This window comes from Scomber scombrus, chromosome 19 (assembly GCF_963691925.1).
Source record: "Scomber scombrus chromosome 19, fScoSco1.1, whole genome shotgun sequence".
Lineage (NCBI taxonomy): Eukaryota > Metazoa > Chordata > Actinopteri > Scombriformes > Scombridae > Scomber > Scomber scombrus.
The window spans coordinates 11,051,316-11,073,800 of NC_084988.1; the positions used below are offsets into that span (position 1 = coordinate 11,051,316).

The following is a 22,485-nucleotide window of genomic DNA, read 5'->3' on the forward strand; positions in this document are numbered from 1 at the left end:
GAATTTAAAATACCGTTAGCTGTAAAAAATGGTGATAGACAAGACAAACAGGAGACCCCTGATAGCACAGACTTCTAGACAAAAGGAATCAAGTTTCTGCGCCCAAGAGGCAACTGATTGAAACCAGATAAGGTTCAAATGAAACTGTTAGGTCCAGTAATGAGATTCCCTGAGTGTATGTTTGGATTAGGTGATTACAAACCTTGCCTTCCTCCTCACAGTCCCTCACACATGCACATTGTCACACGTGCAGACACACACACACACCAATGGCTAAGCACTGAGCATTAGGCTATCATAAGGGTAAGAGTTCATGAAAATGGTGAAATACAACTCTGTCTTCCTGTCTCTGTACTTTTATAGGGAGGTGTAGCAGAACAAAAGGAAAATGGGTTATGAAAATAGACACAGCTGGCAGAGCCTAAACAATGGGCCAGCTGGTTCTTTTTGAAAGTAATGATCCTCACGGCTTCTAGCAGTCGTGACAGGGTCTGCTGAGTTACTAATAAAAGTACAGCTAAGATTAAAATAAGAGTAAAAACCCCAATAACAGAACCTGCATGTCAGTCAGACACCTGCACTTCTGGAGGTTAGTGTCAGTTTCAGGGTACAAAAAGGACAGGTTGACGTTAAAAGAAAATAATTTTTTCCATCCCTTAAAAATGTTTTTTTCAATTAACACTTTAAATTATTTATTTTAATTATTTTGTTAAACTAGATTCAATCTATTATTAAAAAGCATGAATTTCGCCTTTAAATTTTGTATTTTACTTATGCACCCGGGCACTCTGCAAAGTATATTGACATACGTTGAAAGTTTGTAGGCTTAAGTATTCAGAGAAAAAATGGCGTGCATAATTAGGTGATGTTTCCATTTTTTAACTGCTGGGACAACACTGTCAGAGAGGCTTGCAGCAGCTCACTTCAATAACGGTGTGTGTGTGCATTGTTCTTTTGAAAAGTTTGTCACAGTGACAGCGTCACCGGGGTTTTTGACATCGCCTGTCATGCTGAAGATCTCTGCTGCCTCTGTTGCTGTCACTCCTTATCAGCACTCATTTCTTAAGTTTATGCTTGCAAATATTCAAAAACCATATTACCATACCTACCGCTGCCAGGGGGGCAGAAATGAAAGGAGGCAATAATCTCTCTCTTTCTTTATCTGCGAGCTATCCTTCAGCAAAGTATTCAGCGCTTGGAATTTTCAGCAGGTTTATATGAGTGAGAAGGATATTAATGTTTTGATTGTCATCTTTTTTTCCAAAATGATCCAGCTTGTGTTCTCTATGGCAAACACTCTAAAGTTATTCTTTTAATACTCCTCTAAATTATTCTATTTTACCTCGGGTTAAATGGCAATGGCACAAAAGAGCGTATATAAAATTATTAAATACAGCACACAATAGTTTGGGGAGTGTGGGGGCGGCTTACATGCACATTTAATTGCATTACAAGACAAACACTTAGCACCATAATGCAGAATCACAGCAGTACAATTTCACAGTGCTTTTGCACAAAAACATGCTGCCTGGCATGCATTTTGGCATATCCATCACAATACTCCTATCTGCAAGGTGCAGGGTAACCTGATTTAAGGGCAACTTATTGGATTTGTGGGAGGGACTGAGAGGGGTGGAAGTGAGAAAAGAAAAACAAAAGGGAAGGATTAATCACGATGCAGCGGCATGACAGTGCCTACAAAGGCGGCCATGAAACAGTTGCTTGACGAGAGAATGATTGCAGGATCTGCAAGTAACCGGCTGCCACCGGCGATGTTCTTCCTCCAACTCAACTTGTCAGGTGTAATCATTTTGTTAAGCTTAATGTTTTATGCAAATGCACTTGGGGAGAGTTTTGTCAGGGGGCTGGTTGTTGTTTTTTGTTCCTCTGTTGTGTGATGTATGTGTGGGTATGTATTGTGGTTAAATGTGTGTATGATGTTGTGTGTGTCTGTATGTGTGTATGTGTGTGTGGAGGGTGGAGGGTGTATGTACTTGGCTGTGTGTGCGTGTGTGTGGTATTGTTTTTTAAGCACTCTGAAAATATTTGCATTCCTCTGAACCCTGCCTGTGTTGCCCTGATTATTTCCTGTATGCATCAGGGTTTTCTCTCATAGAGATCACACAGCTCAAGTCACATCACACACTGCCTGAAAAGGAGGGAGCTGGTGCTCGCTAGAACCTAGAATCTTTCAATAGGGAGGAGAGGATAAAAGGATCAATGAGGAGAGGAGAGGAGAGGAGAGGAAAGAAGTCTGATACTGGCTGCACATAGCAGTTGATTTTCCACAATGTATGACACAAAACTCAATGTATTGGCATGGTCTCATTATGATATATAGAAGCATATGACCCATTTATGTGTTTTGGACTGAATCCAATGTAGACTTTCAAGGTGACCAAGACTCCAACAATTGTCTCGTTTGTCCTTTCAATCGGTGTGTCAATATCAGTCAGTTTTCCAATTCTGTCACCAGTAATATATTACAGTGATTTTTCCCCCAGTGCTATTTTAGGTGACACAATACTATATTATCCCAGTTTTTAACAGATAATAGGTCATAGATCTTTAGTAATGGCAAGAGCAAAGCCACTGTGTTATATATGCGCAGCCTCACAGGTTCCAGCAGACACAAACTTCTGAGCCACACTAACTCCCTCGAATCAAAAATTGTTTCATCCATAAATATCCAAGGTAATCATCTCTAAAAGCCAGCAGAGGGAGAAGAAATGCATTGGCATGGACCAAACCTAACATGGCCCTCAGGTCCTCTTTATGAACTTGCGCCTTTTTGTACTTTTATTGAGCTATATCATTTTTTATGGTTCATCATCATCATCAGAGGATCTCATGTGAGAATCAAAGTCTAATGTCAGTGTTGAGGGAAGAAAGCAGTCAGGCTGAATGCGGTCTTAGCCTGGGGTTTCATTTTCAATCGTCCTTTTTTTTCCACACGTGCCTTAATTCGCTGCCAGATGCAATAAAATGGATGTAGCCTGTGGAAAGCAGGGTGGCTGTCTTATCTACAAGATGATATTCACTGCCTTGCTTTTTTTATCACCTTTAAAACTCCCTCATACTTTTACACCGCCGCCTGAATCGTGTGGAGCAGGTTCACTCTTCTACACTCTCCTATTTCAGTCAGTCAAAGACAGAGGAGACAGACTGAAATTCATCTACACTTTTACACACCTCAGTGCTTTGAATGGAATTAGAACAAATTGCTCTTTTCAGTTCCCCAAAGCATATATACCCCTTAGCTTCCACTCTATATGTGTAGGTTACATCTTGTTCATAATTGTCTTGAAGTGAAACTATATGTTTTGAATGGGAAGTTGAAAATTGATGATTCATGACTTTCAAAATTATTTTTGTGTCCAAAAACTGAAAAAAAATGCATCCCTCATGTGCACAAAAGTCATGGTAAAAATATTTGAGGATCCTGTTTAAACTGAAATGACCTTCAGGGAGAGAATGATGAGTGCAGAGAGGAAGGGGAGGAAGAAATCTAAAAGCCTGTTTTAGTTTAAACTTTTATCACTACTTTTTTCCCCTAAAATTAAATCAAGAGAAATGACTTTGAACCAATGATACCATTAGCATATGTATCATCTGGAGCTTCCTGCGTATAATGCTGATCAGAAAAAAAAGAGATTCTAACACAAACCATTGAATTAAGCCTGTTTACTGTCCTGTGAGATCAGTGATCATTTAAAAATTACGTCTCAAGCCATTAACCAGTTACAAAACTGAGTATTTGATTATTAGCCATCAGAGTGAAAACTACTATAAGTCTAAGTATGGGTCGGACAGTGCTCTGTTTCTCATCTGACTTAAGATCAAATGTGATGGTTGTTATGAAGGAAAAGGCCACCTAGCAACTGCAGATGGTCGCCACGTGCCGTATGTCTTTTCATTCGTCTTGTCAACATGGTTTAGTGGGACAGTTATTCAGGGACTGGACTAAAAAAAAAAAACATCAACAACAAAACAAAACAAGTATAAAAAACATCCCCAGAGGAAAATGACATTCAGGATTGGATACACTGAATGTCTTCTTCTTTGTACGCTTTGTGATATCTATGGTTTACTATGTTTGCTTAAGAATACAAATATGAATCTCAATGTACAATCTTTAGGGCAACAAATGGTAAATAGCCATGACATTATTTAAGAAAATCATGTCAATCAATGCATGTTATAACAGCAATGATCAATGAGTTTCTTTTATTCTAAGGAATAAACTGGCATACAGAGTGACAGGACATGTTGGAGAAACAGCCTTTGGGCATAACATTTTTTTTGGAACACACACACATGCACAAAGGCAAACTCAAAATCAACACACGCATGGACAAACACAGCCAATAAATGAAGCAAATGTACGCAAACATTCCTTCCGTCCTTGCCCTGCCATGCCGCTGTGTACCAGGGTTAAGATTCATTCTTTTTGCTCGGTGGTTCTGATGTCCGTCCACCCATAAGTAAGCAATGAATAAACTGTAACTTCCAATAAACACTGGATGGTGTGTGAAGTGGATTTGAAATATGGCAATGAGGCAATGAGTGTGTGTGTGTGTATGTCTGCATGAGTGTATGTGTGTATTGAGCATAGGTTTGACCACCAAACCAGACGAGAGAGGACAAGCTATGTTGCAAATTACAACAAAGGACTTCAATACAATTTCACAGACAACAATAAAATGGTATCCATGGGTGCAATTACAGAATTACAAGAGTGGTGTAGCAGCTCTTTCTCATTAGAATATACCTCTGGCTCCCAACAGCAAGTTGAGCCCCATTAAGATGACCTTCACTGGTACAGCGCTCATTAAAGTATGCTGAAATGCTCTTTTTCATCTGAGGCCGTAATGAGGGGACCAGTGTACATATCAATATGGAATTTTATCAAGAAGGTCGCAGACTGCAATTTAAGGACCTTTTTGAAAAGTTCACTTCTATTATGCCCCTCTACCACTGGTAATGACATTGTGGCCATAATCGCTCCCCCAGTAAGTTAATATCAAATATGAAACCAGATATCAATGGCCCCAGAGACTTTGCGCATGCTGTGTGTGTGTGTGTGTGTGTGTGTGTGTGTGTGTGTGTTGTGTGTGTGTGTGTGTGTGTGTGTGTGTGTGTGTGTGTGTGTGTGTGTGTGAGTACATGTGTCTGCAGCGCTACCACAATGTAAGCAGGCGCGTCCTTCATTGCTTTGTGTCTTTAATCTTTTGATATTACAAGCCATTCATCATTTCATCCTGACACCTTCATAAAATAAAACACACAGTAATTAATTTTGTTAGGCGCGGAGAGAGAGAGAGAGAGAGAGAGAGAGAGAGAGAGAGAGAGAGAGAGAGAGAGAGAGAGAGAGAGAGAGAGAGAGAGAGAGAGAGAGATAAAGAGCTGGGTAGAGGAGAGGGTGGTGAGGAGATGAGGAGAGGATTATTGAGAGAAGGTTTGGGAGTTCCTAAATTAAGATTGAATTTATGATATTGTATGTGTCACATTGAGTACAAAAATTGAGCATTTTCAAATTTTGGATGTATCAAATCAAAGGAAGAGCAATAAGGTCAATTGAGTTTAACATGAATATACTGTAATCCACTGATTGCATGCTTATGATTCCTGAAATACATTTTTCATGTATCAATATGAATGCACAGGATTATGATAGTGTAAGACTGCCAGATTCAACCACTGATAAATGTCAATTCAGACCATAGATACTGTAATTCTGCTAATTTATGGTGTATTATGCTCCCTTACTCACGTTTTCAGGTTTTATGCAACTGGCTTATAAGTAGCATGGCATCTATCTAAACTATATTTTATTATGTCATATCAGGACATTTTATGAGTATAATATAATGAGTCTCTAAAGCACAACTTGTGAAAATTACTGGAGCTCGTTACACACTATGACAATTAAACTTAAGCATGTTTTTTTAAATTCAGATTCAATGGAAGGAAACAAATATTATCAACATATAATAACCACATGAAAAGCAATGTTTTTTTTATTATAGAAAACGTACAGTGAGGACAGCAAACTGTGTATATAGTAAACTGATTTTTTTCCCAAGAGATCATTATTCCATCGCAACCCGCTTCTCCCTGTCAGTTGTAGACTACACATCAGTCTGTTTCACACCGCTATGCTCTGGACCCTCTAACGGTGCTGCAGACAGCAGAGATGGATGCTTACACTGTGGAAAGTATGAAATTAAAAGGAAGAGTCTGATAAATTGACAGCAAGCACCTCAGGATAGAGAAACAGGAGATGGAATGATCAACCTGACTTGAGGGTGGAGCGCTGGGCCGCTGAGGAGAGGCTGATGGATATACAGCAGGGTAAGATGTTTGGCTGTAAGAATGTTGCTGTGTTGTGTATTCTTTGGGATTTGCATGTTTATACTGTAAGCACACTTTTAGCCAGGTTTATTTAAAAACCAATAAAGCTGATGCGCCTGCATGAATTCCCTCAGCGCAACAGGGAGGTTCTACCTTTATTGTCACAATGCAGACATAAATAAATGGATAATTTCAAATCTACTGTATGTAAATATCTAAAGATCATTACTGAAAAGCATAGGCCTTCTACTAACATGAAAAGATGTGCGTTTTTAAGTTTAGTTTCACATAAAAAAAAACTGCTGGAAACTATATGTTTGAAATGTTTCTAATCAAAATATCTTAAAGCAACAAAAGCCACACAAAAAAAATTAAAATATATATCAAGAAGAGGATAAAAATGGCTATTTTAGTAGAGATTGTCTGAAATACTGCCAGAGGCTTGAAGATGCCAAAAGCATTGAAGCCTTCTACATGGCTGTAGTTACCTCCATATTGTACATACAGAGAGACACTAAATTCAAAAATTAATCCTACAATTGGCAGAGCAGAGATAAATCTTCACTCAAATATTATGGGAAAAGAATGCCTTTGTTTACATTTCTGACAACAAAAAAATTTGGGAGGATAGATTGTATCAGCACAAAAATTCCACTGGGAGACATAGCTGAATATTAAACTCATATTTCTGAACTATGCTTTTTCCGCCGCAAAGCTATAATTCTGATGATCTCAACAAAAATAATGTAATGTATTTGTATATGCCTGGACACATACTGCCTTTCAGGGTGACCCTGTGGCATGGGCTTTACTGTCTCCACATGTGTGTTGAAATTTAAGGGGCAACCAAGACATTACTGTAACTAATGTCCTTAGACCTCCACTTCTCAGCAGCAAATGGTGAGGATGTAGTGGCTTTATACCTCTCTCTTGCCTCCCCTTCCTCTTTTAACAGTCTTTTAACCCCCAACCCCCCACGCCTCCCCCAACACACTGCCCGGCTGCTCACCCCTGCACAGGTGTTTCCCATTGCCAGTCACAGTCTCCCTCGCCCCAACACCAACATTGTTTTAATACAGAGGACCCTGGGCTCCTTCCCAAGGCTTCTGACAAGCCATCGGGCCCATGTTTATCTGCATGCATAAAACTGCATACATCACAGTGTCTACTCGCTCTGCCTCTGGGGACAACACATGGTTTTAACATTAGTTCATCCCTCTGAATTGAGTAAAAGAGTATCTGTGAGGACTTTAGCGACCACGGGAGACAGCAGACAAAAGAGGACAAAAAACAGTCAAGCAACTGTGTACAGTAGTTGCTTTACAAAAGCTATATAGAACAAGTGCAGTGATTACACTGTTAACATACCTGAGTTAATGGGAGAGGCATGCATGCAGTCATCTTGATAATTTAATTTGAGTGTGCCCTGAGGTGGAGCAATCTTTATTTCATCAGCTTCAAGCAGTTTATTTCATTAAAATGTCTACTTGTCCATCAGTAAGAACCTGTTCCTTTTGAGATAAGCTGGCAGAATTCATCATAATTGCAAATGTTTGCCCATAATGTAAAGACCTTGTGGGGTCTAGTATTCTTTGAGATGAAAAAGGTTGTCATGCATACAAATCAGAAAAAGTGACAGTAATTCCTGCCAACATTTTTTGATTAGTAGCAATTCAGAGTGTCAGAGTTGCTCGGACCTGCAGGGCATTATCATTTGGCCCCACAGTTTGTTTTAAGTCACTGCTTTTAAAAGTAATCAAATTTCCCTAAACAAAATATCTATTCTTTCTTTCTTTTTTGGTCTAATTTCTTTCGAGTGTCAACAATTCTAATGAACTTTAGGTCTTCGATCAAATGGCATTCAGGCTTGAAAATGAGTTTAATCCGCCTCTTCCTTCACTCTTCATTTGAGTTTCTGACTTCTACTTCTCTCTCCCACATTTAAAGTATACACATTAATATACATGACATATCCAAGTATGCACATGCAAAAAAAACACACACACACACACACACACACACACACACACACACACACACACACACACACACACACACACACACACACACACACACACACACACACACACACACACACACACACACACACTTGTCTACACCCCACTCCCACACACATCTCATGGTGTAGAGGGGACTAACTGACAGAGATTGCTGGGTAATTCAAGCCAACATGATTGACTTTATGATCACTTTAAAGCCCCAACTGGTCTTTATGCTTTCAAGAAATGCCAAAAGTTTCCAGCACAAAAGTGGCAGGGAATCAGGCATGAAGGGAACAAGAGGCAGAAAAATCCTACAACTGTTTCACTTCAGAGCCCACCTCCCTCCCTTCCTGCTTCCCTCACTCTTTCCCTTTGGCACTTTTAATGGCATCAAATTATGGGCCTGCAAGAGCGACAACAACTGTCTAGGTTTAAAACATAATATGCTGACAGGAGTGACACGGCCATTTTCTTCTCCTCCTTTAGTGCTGAGATGTGGCCACCTCCTATGCTCTTAAAGAACCAACCACAGTGGCAGGCCATAGTTGTCAGACGTCACTTCCTCTGTCATTACCCGCTGACACTCTGACTGCTGCTGCTTTCATACTGACACGCACAAAATTACAGAAAAAAATATCGAGTCAAAAAGTATTTTAAAAGCAGTCTCTCCTTATTTTTACATGAATGCACACTAATAAATAGGTAGACTGGAACATTTGGAAACATCAATAAGTCTCTAAACTTTATAGTGCAGTGCCTTTCATTCGATAGCCCATTTCAGATTGTTTCAGTTTTAGGCAAAGATGATTTACTTCCTCTCACATTTACACTGGTTCCAAGAGCCAGATAACGTTTTAGGCCAAGGCAGAGACATACTATATACAGCATGCTGCACTTAAGCAATTAGGAGCACAGTCCTCTGCTCTCCACAGTAAGTCCCTAAAATGTGTCATCGGCATTTCCCATGATACCATAAATGCTGTGGGTAGCTGCAGGATCCCTGACTGTTCAAACCTTGTCTCAGCCTCGGTGTGGTGAAAATCCAGACCATGAAATCTGTCCCACAGCGCTAAGTCCTCAGCCTCTGAAACTGTAGATCTGTCTGTCAGCCTTTGCTGTTTGCTTCTGTGGCCTAAGAGAGGGAGAGAGAGAGAGAGAGAGAGAGAGAGAGAGAGAGAGAGAGAGAGAGAGAGAGAGAGAAAGAGAGAGAGAGACAGATAGAAGGAGAGAAGGAGAGAAGGAGAAAGATCTATAATTCAAATAAACAGGAAGATGATTATGACTCAGTGGAGAATGTTGGGTTTGCTGAGACCATAAATAAACAAGTTTTCAACAAAGAGAACAGACAGACCTCCTTGTTCTGGTGTCAACTTGTCCTAACTTAATAAGTATGTTATTGTTGCTCTTACTATGTCCCCCTGTACTTACTGTGATGTCCCGGCAGCGGAGCCAAGGCCTTTGTTTGGCTAATGTCCTGTGGTGGCTTCTGATTGGTCTAAATGACCTGTGACACCTCATTAGCTCCTCAAGTTGGCCTCTCTGCATCATATTATAAATGGCGACATTGCAAACAGTAGCCATATTAATCACCTCACACTTAATGGTGTTGGTTTTGATTAACATCACCAACACTAAAATGACAGTGAGGTTAATGGGAACTTTGAACAGGATCTTTACTACACACAAATACACATACTGTAAGTATGCAGGCTTGCACACAAACACGCATATTAACATCTTCCCTATCTTGGCTGATATCATCTTACCAGGGATTTGGGTGGTTTTCGTAGTAAGCATGAAAAATAAGACTGAACGGCCCAGGAAGCCTCCACTGACTTGTCTATATAGAGCCTCATTAGGGACATTGATGGATGCGATATTGCTACCACCGGGCTCACCCAGAAAAGCTCTGGGTATTATTAGTGTTTGTGTGTTTATAAACTGACACTTAATTACAGGTGCAGTATCATACCACATACATTAACGAGTTGTGGCCCACTGAGTATCATGCAGTCTGGATATTTAAGCAAAAGAAGAAAGATCCTTCACTAGAATTACAGTACTATGACCAAGAATTGGTCAACGCTAGATGATTTAATACTGAAATGACAATGGGGACACGTAAATTATGTGTTTGGTGATTTATAAAACCTATAAAAGTGTTTTACAGCAGGAAATATAAATTTTGAGTCATCCAAAATTAGAAATGCATCCTAGGGGGAAAATAAATAAATTTAGACCCTTTGAAAGTTTAAATACAGGAATTTAGTTTTTGCATTAACTTTTTTAATATTTCCATAATTTTGTGGAAAATTAAGATGTTTCTCTTGTCTCTCCTTGTTTTTTTCTTTTTTCTAAAAAAAAAAAAAAAGAAATATGATAAATGCGTATTTTTTTCTGAGTTCATTATAATCAGTGGCTTTGGGAAAATGAAATATTTTGTGGAAAACTCGTAGCAGATATCACGCTTATAAAAAGGAAATGGTTAATTTTGTAGCTCAGCCATTCAGCTTGAACCCAACTCAGCCAGCAAATTTGAATGAAAAAATACAAAGTATTGGAAGCAGACCTTTAAGTTTCTGTAAAAAATAAAAATAAAAGTCCCTCATACAGGGAAATGGATAACTAGTTTCACATCAAAATATATCAATAAAAATATTTCTGAAAATATAATTTCCAACATCCTCATTAGACCTTACTGCAGGAACAGCTGGTATTTATTTAGTGAGCTTCATAGAGAACCCACTCTTCATACACACTACTGTACTGTATCGGATTTATAGCTGATAGTTTACTTTTATACCAGAGGAGGTCATACGATATGATATTTTCTGTTTCCCAAAATGGCTCTAGCCAAGGACCCAGACATATAAAACATACTCCTGTCAGTGATACATTTCACGTGATGACACCGCTCTGAAACAATCTCGATATTGCCTTTCCCTGTCATAAACAAAACCTGACCACAGTTCTGTTCGCCGGTGTGTGTGTTGCTCTCGATTTGTCTATCCAGTTTGTGTGTGCAGGGGGATAGAGAGAGAAAGAACAGTAGAGGGACATGGAGACGAAAACTCTCTTATTCTCAGCGGTAGACAGAGTGAGTAGATGGGTTCACTCTGGGGAGAGCAGTGGGAATGGCTGTAAAATGCACAACTCCATGGTAACTGAAGGAGATGTGGCTCTGCTGAGAAAAGAAACAAAGCGAGAGAGAGGGCGGGAGACAGGACGGAGAGAAGGCTGAGAAAGAGAGGAGGAAGGAAAAGTGAAAGAAGAAAGAAAGCTAGAGGAAGGGAGGTGAGCAGACAGACAGAAAGGGATGGAACAGACAAGGGGGAACTCTGGCAGGTGCTTCATCATCTGCTAAGGCATTGTCAGGCCGCCCGTAAACAGTCATTGGGCTTCTCGAGGGAGCAACCTTCTCCATAACTAGCACAGGTATAAATCTGCCTCTTAGCCACTAAATTAGACACATTCTTGAGAGAGACTCACTCTGCAAGTGCTGCACAAACCTGAGGGAAAAAGGAAGACAGAAAATTAAGCTAATCCACTGAGAGTAGTAGAAGAGGTGTATGAATAAGGTATAGCCTATGTGAATTTAACCAGATGGACACTTTGATCCATTTGAAAAATGGTTAATGTTTTCTCAAGCAAAGCTGTTATGAATAGTTCTTTACACCAAGTAAGAATTAATTTCCCCACCATCTCAAGCAGCTGTCATTGCATCACGGGTAAGCGCCTGCTGTGGCTCAAAGCTGAGGGCCAAGTCCAAGGTCTGCGCTCTGTCACCTCGTCACAATGTTTATCCTTCATTACGACTCTGAAAACAGCGACACACCCATCTTTTTTTTCTCAATGAATTTTTCTAACCTATGAAGTGGTGACATTGTGCGACAACATGACACTTGGATATTGTTTTAACACTTGCAGGGGTTGGTGAAGGGAGGAAAGGGTTGGGGGCAAAATATACCAATAAGACTGATCTAGTGTTCTGAAAACATTAAGTTTTTACAGCTCTCTTTCTCTTTCTCTTTCTCTTTCTCTTTCTCTTTCTGTGTGTGTGTGTGTGTGTGTGTGTGTGTGTGTGTGTGTGTGTGTGTGTGTGTGTGTGTAGCCACATGTGCATGCTGCACAATTCCAGCCTGTGAAGAGCACTGCATTCTAAAAATAACAGGGTGATATGTAGACATCCTCTAGGATTTTTATTTGATGAAAGGCAATTTAAATAAAATGTCTAAATAAAAATATCCTTAATTATGAGAAAACTGCCTCACATAAACATATTATAGATACACATGCACACTTAAATGTAATGCAATGAAAACGTGAAGTGGTAAAACTAATCACATGTACTAAAATATGTACTAAAATGTTCTATGATAAAAGAAGGAGAAAACTGCTTACATGGTATATATTTACATGCCCTATCTGCTCCATTGAATGCTATCTGCTTCTTTGAACAACTTTTCTGGAGGTCAGATTTGTCATTGGAAAGCCCTGCAAACACGAAACTGAAGTGCGCTGCTATGTGTTGTAACAGGATGCTAATCTCCTAAACACTCCATCTGTATTTGCTGAAACGTTGCCTCACACACAGCCTGTTTGCTTAAACAGCACTTTACTCAGTCAAGTTTTCAAAAGGTATCCTGTGGGTCAAAGGAAGGGAAAAAAAGTAGGTTAATGTGCAGTCACAATGCCATGACAATGAAATAATAATACTCTTTATATATAACAATTTTCACAAACTTTTACAAAAAAGTTGCAGTTTTTATGAGATTGCTATAAAGAAAGCAACTGCACACATTTAGTCCATCAGTACAGCCTTCATAATGACTAACATCATTTTATTCTTCAAATTGCATTTTTGGTGATATCAGTGTAAAAACTAGATAAAGGAAATGAAATATATCTTTGACTTATTTTAAAAATGTTAATTACATCATGCATATCATTATTAAAATGTACAGTGCTTAACAGTTTATGATACAAATGGATTGCATTAGTCTGCCCTAGCATTGTCAGCCAAGGGTTTTGTCAGCCCTCCAGTTTAAGCACGACTATTTTACTAGTTCCCCTCTCTGAGAGTTTCTCTAGAAAAATCCCCACAGGACTTTTTAACATTCTAATAAAAAGATTTTACAGAGTGGTGTGAGTGAGAATTTTGGAGATGATGCCATTGAAAAAAGAAAAGGAGGTGAGCACAAGATTGTTAGTGAGGGACAGGAAGAATAAAGGGGAGGTGATGAGCATATTTTACTCATAAATCAAGATGACAGCATACCATATCATACAGTAAGTTAAGTCGAAGTTGGTTGAGTCATGCTGAGCAATGAGAAAATTATGCCCCGAATCAGATCGATGCACTCTCAGGAAGTTAATGCCGCTGTGCATATCAGTATATATAAATATAATAAAAGACGTAATCATGCTAATGTTGAAGTTTTAAACAAACTTCAAAACAAGATTAATTGGAATAAAAAGTTCTTTTCAGCAATGCAGAATTTAAACTCACATTCTTTGTATTTAAAGAAGTTTTCATTTTCATTTTTGATTGATCACACAGACAATAGTGCATACTAAATCAACCAAGCCATAATCAACCTTTGATACAATAAGCCTGGTGCTGACAGAAATAATCCACTGGCCACCTTCTTAATGAATAATTGATGCCCGTCTTAACAGGCTAATGAATGAATGTGGTTTGGGTTTGAGTGATAGCCCTCTTGTTGGATAGCTATCCCAGGAGGGACGGGGCACTGGAGACGGAGGTGCCATCCTCTATAACCTGTATAATTGGTCATTTGACATGAGTGACTTGACTGTGTGTGTCCATGCACCGCCAGTGGAGGCTGACCCTTTTACCCTATTGTTTATTAGCACTGTTCCAGGTTATCGCACCAATTAGGGCTGGAATAACAGAGATCAGGAAAGGAAAATCAGAAAGTATAAAAATGCATACTATTAGCTGAGGGAATGGAGGATCAACTCAGCCATGGCAAGCATGAGAGAATACTCTTTTGGACCTCACTAAAAATACACTAGACAGAACAAATAAGCAAGAAATGATTTTAAAATTGGATGAAAAAAGTGACAGATGTGAAATATTTTTTGCTTTTAAAAAGTGGATGCCGTCACTGTGTAAGAGTGTGGAGAGGTGACAAAGCTCCAAGGTTTTTCCCGGTGTGCATTTGTGTTGGGCTCGTCCAAACAATCATACTCACATTTTAGCACTATTATGCACACGCCCTATTTCCACAGGTCTGATAACATTCTCACTGCAGTTTCGGTGTGGCACTCTGACTGAACAATACCTTATTGGCATGAGCTGTGGCCTCACAATAGCCACAAAACATCAGGGTTCCTGTTTTTGTTGACACTGTTTGAGCCCTCCATTGAAGGCAAAGCCACTGTGGACACAGCAATGCATAATTGGAGCTCTCTGTCATACAATACAACAAATCAACCCCTTTAAATGTTTGAGCATGATAAGGCAGAGAGGAGGCACACAGGGGGGAGCGGGAAAAAGAGAGGGGGGAGTCAGGTGAATGGAAGTGTGGAAAGTTGATGGAAATGGAGAGTTGAGAAAGACTGTGGAGTCAAGCACCACTAGGGGACAGTAGTAAGTCATGGACGGCAGCAGCAGTGCGCGTGTATGTGTGTGTTTGTGTAAGCATGTGAGTGTGTGTGCGGCAAACAGTGAACAAAAGACTTTCTTTGTTGCACTCTCAGATAATAAAAGAATTCAGAAATAGCTACTTGACTGCTTTAGAAAAGATCTTGACAATGCTTTGGCCCATAATGCACAGGAACAGCTCCAGATTTACATAATCATATGTAATGTAAACCACTACGAGGCACCACAGCCAACAAACAAACTGAGTGGGGAGAAGGTGACAGAGAGAAAGGGATCCACTTTCCCCTATGGACTTTATATACTTACTAAAAGTACATTTTGCTTCATCTGCTCACAACAATAGGACAAGGTTTGCAAATTTTGTGGGCTTCTGTGCTGATGATTCAACAGAAAATAAGCTTCTTGGGTACACACCAAAATACACTTAAAGAAGAAGAGGTATCAATTTCAAGCACAAACTATATATTTTATTTACTTAAAATGATTTATAGCTTTAATTATTGCATTTTCCTAAAAGAAAAAAGCACACAATATAATGCTGTTTCCACACTGACAATTGTTAAAATAGCAGAAATTATATCTAGTATAGAATGGGAAGTCTGTGTGTTAATGAGACACAAAAATACAGGGCATAGATCAAGATGAATGGTCAGAGGATTTGTCACTGTTACTTGAAGCATTACTACTTCTATTCTATTGTATGTTAAAAAGGGTCATTTGTTTGGTAACTGGTTAAACCAGAGAAGTTAACACCTCCACGTACCTCTGACGTTAGATATAACTGTCAGGAGGGAGCCAGTGTTTCTTTTTTGCTATGGTAACCGAGTATGTATATTCAAAACATGCTGCCTCCTCCTCCTCCTCCCTCTCCTCCTCCTCCCCCTCCTCCTCCTCCAGCAATTAAAAAGCAGAACAATAACAATATTCACCAATGACAGCAGCGTCTGTACAGTAGTTATGCCCTTCGTTAGTTTCACAATGGTCCTCATGAATTAGTTAAGTCTGTTAATTGCACATTTATTACACTCAAGGCCACAGAGAGATACACTAAATGGCCTCAGAATAAAATAACACTTGAATGCATATAGGAACCATGAAAAATAAATTAAGCTTTTAGATTATAGCTTAACCTTATGTGACTAAAAAATAAATCCTACAAATTGTATTTACGTAAGATTTTGTCTTTTAGAGGAAAATGTAAATATCTTAAACAATTAGTTTATTAAAAAAAAAAAGAAATCCCATATTTTACAAAAGAAAACAGCATGTATGCATGGTGAGCAGGACTGGAATATCATAAATCAATACATTGTAAAACTAAATTTTACGAACTTTATTTTCAAGTAAAAAAGCTAACAGCCCTAATTATTCCAATATAGGTATTTACATTTGTATCAAGTGCCACCAAAACAACATGGTGATGATTTATTTATTCAGAGACAAGAAAATAAAGCAAATATCAAAATCATCCGGCAGCATAATCTCTTTGTGTTTACACTTCATCATCGCCTTTTCTGATCTCCGGCGTGTTTCATTATGGAGTGACGTTTGAGTGACACTACGCCGGCTGTCACAGCCATGTGCTGAGGTTCCCTCTCATTTCCAGCTCCAACAATAATAATGACTATTCAAGTGCTAGCCCCACTATTTGTGTTATTGTTGTGGGGTGTCAGACACAGGCCCTGACGTTTGCTATGCTATCAGCAGGAGTGTACAAATACAAACACATTTGCCTGAGTTATTGACCTTTATCTCCCCACTTTCTTGACAGCCTTCTCCAGTTATTGACAATACAAACACATGGGACGACGCATAACCTTTCATTTACAGAGCACTCTCTCTCTCTTTTTGTCTCTCCCTCTCCCTTTGCTCGGTCTTTCCCTCAGTCTGTGTCTCTCTGCTCTCGCAATTTGTTTAAATAAAATGGGGCAGACAATGGTACTGCTCATTTCTGCCATTTTTCTTTCACTCCAAATTTCAGAGGATAATATCATTAGACCGATACAATGGCTCCTATTCAGCCTTAGATACACAGATATTTCAAGTATTCAATATAGTTTTGACATGCTGACATTAGGGGAGAGTGTTGTTTCCCTATTTGTTTGCTTACAGTGTCAATTCAGTGATAAATCTTGTATTCCTAATGCAAGATTTTTGTCTTTATGATGTTCAAATTACCACAGACATATATGGGCTACATGGTCAGTGCAGTCAAACCACAAATAATGTACAAAAGATGCACAAATAAAAAGATAAATATTGCTACTGTTGAAAAATACATATTTACAGTATATATATGTAACATTTACATTTCTGTTTAAACACAGAAAAATATGTAGAGAGTAGTTGTATTTATTCAGAATGAAGAACAACATAATTATTCTGAAAATGGGACTGAATCCATAAACCCATAATAAACAGAATAATTTACTGCATCTCAATACAGCGTTGAATAACAATGGTCATAAAAACCACTAGCATTCCACTAATGATTCTCCTCAAGGATTTATTGTGTTTTTCAATGTGTGTCCTCTTGCATTTCAGTGTGAAAAATAGCATACATAAAATACGGGTGTCCCCACCAGTCATCCCCTCTGCAGGTACTTCAGAGCCCCAAAATTAAATTTTAAACAATCCAGACCAGTGTTTGGTGACCATGGTTAATCATCAAGAAACAAAGACATCAAACAATATGTGATAATGAGAAAAATGCCTCTAGGATATTAGGGGATGGGGGGAGAGCACAGCGTGAGTCACGGCAGCAGAGCTAGGTAGAGAGGCCAGACCAGACACAAGCTGAATTCACATGTCTGTGTGTGGTGATGGTGGGTGTCTGTGTGTGTGCGTGCATGTGTGCGTTACCTAGCTTCTGACAAATAAACCAGATGTGCACAACACACGTATTAACTTCTATCTCGTGCACATACGCACAAGCATGCATGTATGCACACACACACACACACACACACACACACACACACACACACACACACACACACACACACACTCACCTCTTATGGAGTTAAAAAGCCATTAAAACATTGCTTCTTTTTTAAAGTTCATGACGAGATAATTAGAATTCAGTGTATGGAGCCAGTGGTGAGATTATAGCTTTGTGAAATTGTGCTTCATTTTGAACTTCACTACATCACACCTCAACCCAATTATCTGCAGTTAAAATGGCTTATTGAGGCTCCAAACTGTGACTGACAAAAATTCAGACAAACCAAAAAAGTTTTCTCTATAGATAAAAGTAATTATTTTCTCTAAATTTTGAAAAAAGGTTACGAGGCTAGACTTCAAATCAAAATTACATTTAGATGATATTAATAAACCTAAAATGTGCAGATACTAGAAAATGAAATATTTTAAATCTTCAAGTATTTCAACATTTTGAAAAATATTAAAATTATACTGTCAGTAATAAGGGAAAGAGAATGGTTTCATTTTTCATCAGGCCAATGTAATTAGTGCTAACTAAAATAAGAAGTTGGGCAGACATGAGAAGGAGGGGGATGGGATGGGGGGCAGTGTTGGGTAATGAGGAGAAAATGTTTTTTTTCTCTCTCTTACTCTGTCATACTGTTATTGGGTTATCCTTGATTGACGCAGCGTTAACGGTCTGGCCAAATCGAGGCAGATCCAGCAACCTAGGCCGAACGGCAGCATGAGCAGCCACCTTGGTCATGCAAATTGCACCCGGGCAACCCGTTGACTATGATTAATGAGCTTGGGCTGCAGCCTTTGTTTCCGCATGCAGCCATTTAGAGTGAAATACAATCCCAAAATATTATCAATCCCCTATTAATCCAGTAAATTTGTTCACATCGCACATATTGTTTTGAGCAATTTACATCAACAACGTGTGCATGTGTGTTTGCGCGAGCATATGTGTGTATGTTATGGGGGTGATCACAATTGCATTTAATTACATGTCCACTAATTAAATTCATTAAAGGATAATAAAATAAATGGAAGGAACACGTTTGAAAGCTTGGGTGAAACACATGTGTCTTGTCTCCCATGATGTAAAATATGGATGTAGGATTTTCAGGGGCAGTCATGCTGTTCAGGGGGGAATGCATGAATCCGATACCTTGCTAATACTACAGGCATTTCCTGGTTATGGCTTGCCTCATGTTTAAACTGTGATTTTTAAAGCTGAGATTCCAGACTCCCTGAAGATTGGAGAGCAATTCTGTGGTACAGAGGAGTGAAGTCACTGATTCAGAAATGGAAAAAAAATGAAACATTATGACAGTAATGCTGATGATCTGGTGTAACAAAATGCTCTCATTGTATGGTGAGGAATATCACTGGGTATGGTAAGGAGGGACTAATGTGCAAGACATGGGAGGACTTGCAATTTCCTTAAACTGTATGATGAGTAAAGGAAATTACACAACCTTGCAAATCTTAAGATGCTTCCACTGACGATGCTGTTGATAAAAAAAAATCTTTCAAGTACACACATTTTCTCCCCTCCACAGCCACACACTTTCCCTCTGCTGCAAGCAAAATGTAAATGTTTTCCAGGCATTAAGGTATATATAAGTGCCATTAGTGGCACAGTGCTTAGCACTACAATGGTGTGCCGAGAGCAGTAGAGCAGAGATCAGTGCAGCGTCTCCTGGATATCAGAGGGAGACATCCTTTGTAAATTCATCTCCCACTGTGAGCAAGCTTCACAGCTGGTTAACGGCACTGTGTGTACCACTGCCCTGTTTACATGCAGCCTCCAAAGCACTCGTCTTTCCCCCTGCATCCTTTGCCTGCATCCCCTCCATCACCTCACTCTCTCCTTCAGCTCTCATCACATCCCACTGTGGCTCTCATAGCCATCAAAGATGCACATAGACACCAAGTGATTCATGCAAAGGGTGTGTGCGCACACAGGAGTACACACACACACGCACGCACACACATGCACGCACGCACACACACACACACACACACACACACACACACACACACACACAGACACACACACTCTCACACACACACACTCACACACAAGTAGACACCTACACACATAACAAAATCTCTGATCCCCCAGCTTTTGGAGCCATTACAGTACACTGCCTTCCAACCCCTTCTCTGATTTTTATCTTTTTATACCATCACATTACACTGATCCTTTTATACCTATTACACACGCGGCTCCCCACCAAACCCCCTGATCCTCTGATACCTAGATGAGTAAACTGCTCCTCCTGCCCCTGACCTCAGCCCTTTGTAGCAATCAGACCAGACTTCCTCAGAGCCCCTGATCTTATCTGGCCATACCAATCCCACTACACAGCTCCCTTTTGTAGCCACCACAGAGCACTGAGCCCTTTCAGACGCAGGGACTGTGCCGGTGAACACACAGCCCGAGACCTCAGCTCATCTCAGTCATCATACTACACTGCCCAACAACAATGAGCTCTATTTTCTGATGCACCACAGGTCAGATAGATTCTTTCTGCTCATCCATGTATTGTTCACCCACAATGAGAGAAACCATAAATGTTGTTGTCACAAGAATGTATCACTATAGAATTGATTTGACATCTTCTTTCACATTTTAAAGCTAATTATTTGTGACCATTTTGTGCAAAATGTTGAAGCAAACTATGTTATACTTTTAATAAAAATTACATCCTGTGTATGAAAAAAATAAAATAAATAAAGATCACCATAAAATAACTTTGCAACTCCTTAAAGATAGAAGGTTACAGAGAAAATCTATTAGGGCAGACTGAGGTTTAGCACTGTTCAGAGACTAATTACACAATAATGCCATTGTAAAATAATATTGATCTCAAGGGATATATTTGACAAAGGGTCTTAAAGATTTTAGTCCTATTTCAGTGTTGTCTAAAGTCAGCACTCCAGACATAGATAATCACATGGTTCAAATAGAAATAAAGGAACTGAATTAATTGTAAATGAACTATTTACTTAAAAAAAAAATACACATCAGTTTGCATATCTGGCTAGTTCTCTTTCCTTTAAAGTCAAAATTATAAATGCATGGTTTACAAACCTTCAGTTTTTTTCTACTGCACTAGTCTAGGGCATATCATCATCCTTGGTGTCATTTACATATTTGTGCCAGGGGCATTTAAAGCAGTACCTTCACTGGTGAGGTGAAAGGTGCTGATGATTCTGGGGGCCCACGGTTGGAGTTTGCCCATGAAAATTTCTGCAAGTTAATTAATGAAAGCCCAGACCAATATTCTCTCAGGGGGTAGAACTCCTTGTATCTATGCCCCTAATTCAACCACTTCAAGGTGAAAGAATACAGCATAAACATCACTCATATCTCACTGCAGTGCAACTAGGTGAAGTATTTGATTTCTTTTTAGGTACTTTTTTTGTTTTTGTTTTTGTTTAAATCACTGCACTCCATTATGAAACACATTTTGTCTTAGTTGTTGGAGTTGGCCGTTTAAGATGCTAAAATTTGAAGTGTGAATGAATAATTACAACATTTTTACCTGGGCTGTTCTGTTAAGATTTGCAATTAACTTTTTTTTTCTTAAAAAAAAAACCAACAGCAGCAATAACAGACCATTGAATTTGTGTGACAAGCTTCAGTCCTGAAAAATATATATGATTTTTAATACTTAAATATTTGATTTGTTCATCTAACCTAGGCTATGTCTAAACCCTACGTTTAAAGTTATATCAGACAGTAGGCTACAATATCATAAATGAGAACATGGTCAAAGTAGATCATCCGTGCAAGGAATCAATAAAGGAGGCAGCATCTTTTTAATAGACTTAAGGCACAAAGGCAGCGTGTATTGTTTTAGTCGTTCTCATCAAAAGTGAATGCAGGCGCTGGACCAAAATGGTCATTAAAGTGTGAAATCAGTGACACAGCAACACCTTTACACTGGGAAACTCTCCCTTCTTTCTCCCTCTGCGGGTGCCTCAATCTCTCCTTCGCTCTGTGTTTTTTAAGATTTTTTTTTTGTGCTGTCGGATTTTGAGAGTACCTGACAAGTGTCGCAAGACAGCCAACGTCAATTTACTTGAAGAACTTGCCTCCGTGGGTATCGCTTAGATTTTACGGGGATTGAGAGCTGCATCAGATCGGCAGTGTGTGAGCAGCATGTCATTGCTAGATACCGCCCCTGTGCTGCGAAAATAACCAATCATCTACCAGTATACTCAGCTCTCGTGGAGGAATCGACCAATCAACGCGCTGCTCACATAAAAGTCATATCTTCAACTTCCTAGCGGGAAGCGACGGTCGGGGAACTGTCCACAGGCAGCAGAAATCAATGGTAAACAAACCACTTTGTATGGTATATATTGGTCTGCGGTTATATGTGACAACGTGAGCTATGTTATAATCTCTCAAAGATGAGACATGTAGTTGTGTGTCGCCACATGCTTTCAGTGCGCAGCGTTAGCCATTACATAAAGCTAAGCTCGGTTAGCAATGAAGGTACAGCTGTTTTTGACAGCTGTGAAGTCACCTGACACCTTGTTTATTTCTCAAAA

At 39.3% G+C, this 22,485-nt stretch overlaps 1 protein-coding gene across 2 annotated transcripts in view; it reads left to right on the plus strand.

Moving 5' to 3' along the window:
• Window positions 1–22,225: 22,225 nt before the first annotated feature.
• cdin1 (CDAN1 interacting nuclease 1) overlaps window positions 22,226–22,485 on the plus strand; it is a 57,012-nt gene continuing 56,752 nt past the window's right edge. Inside the window, exon 1 of one of the 2 annotated variants that reach the window (XM_062440032.1) lies at window positions 22,226–22,265. Coding sequence is in view for 1 of the 2 variants with exons in the window: in XM_062440031.1 (XP_062296015.1) it covers window positions 22,263–22,265 (3 nt within the window). In the remaining variant the exon portion in view is untranslated. The remainder of the gene's footprint in view (window positions 22,266–22,485) is intronic. The other variant, XM_062440031.1, reaches the window with a different exon arrangement.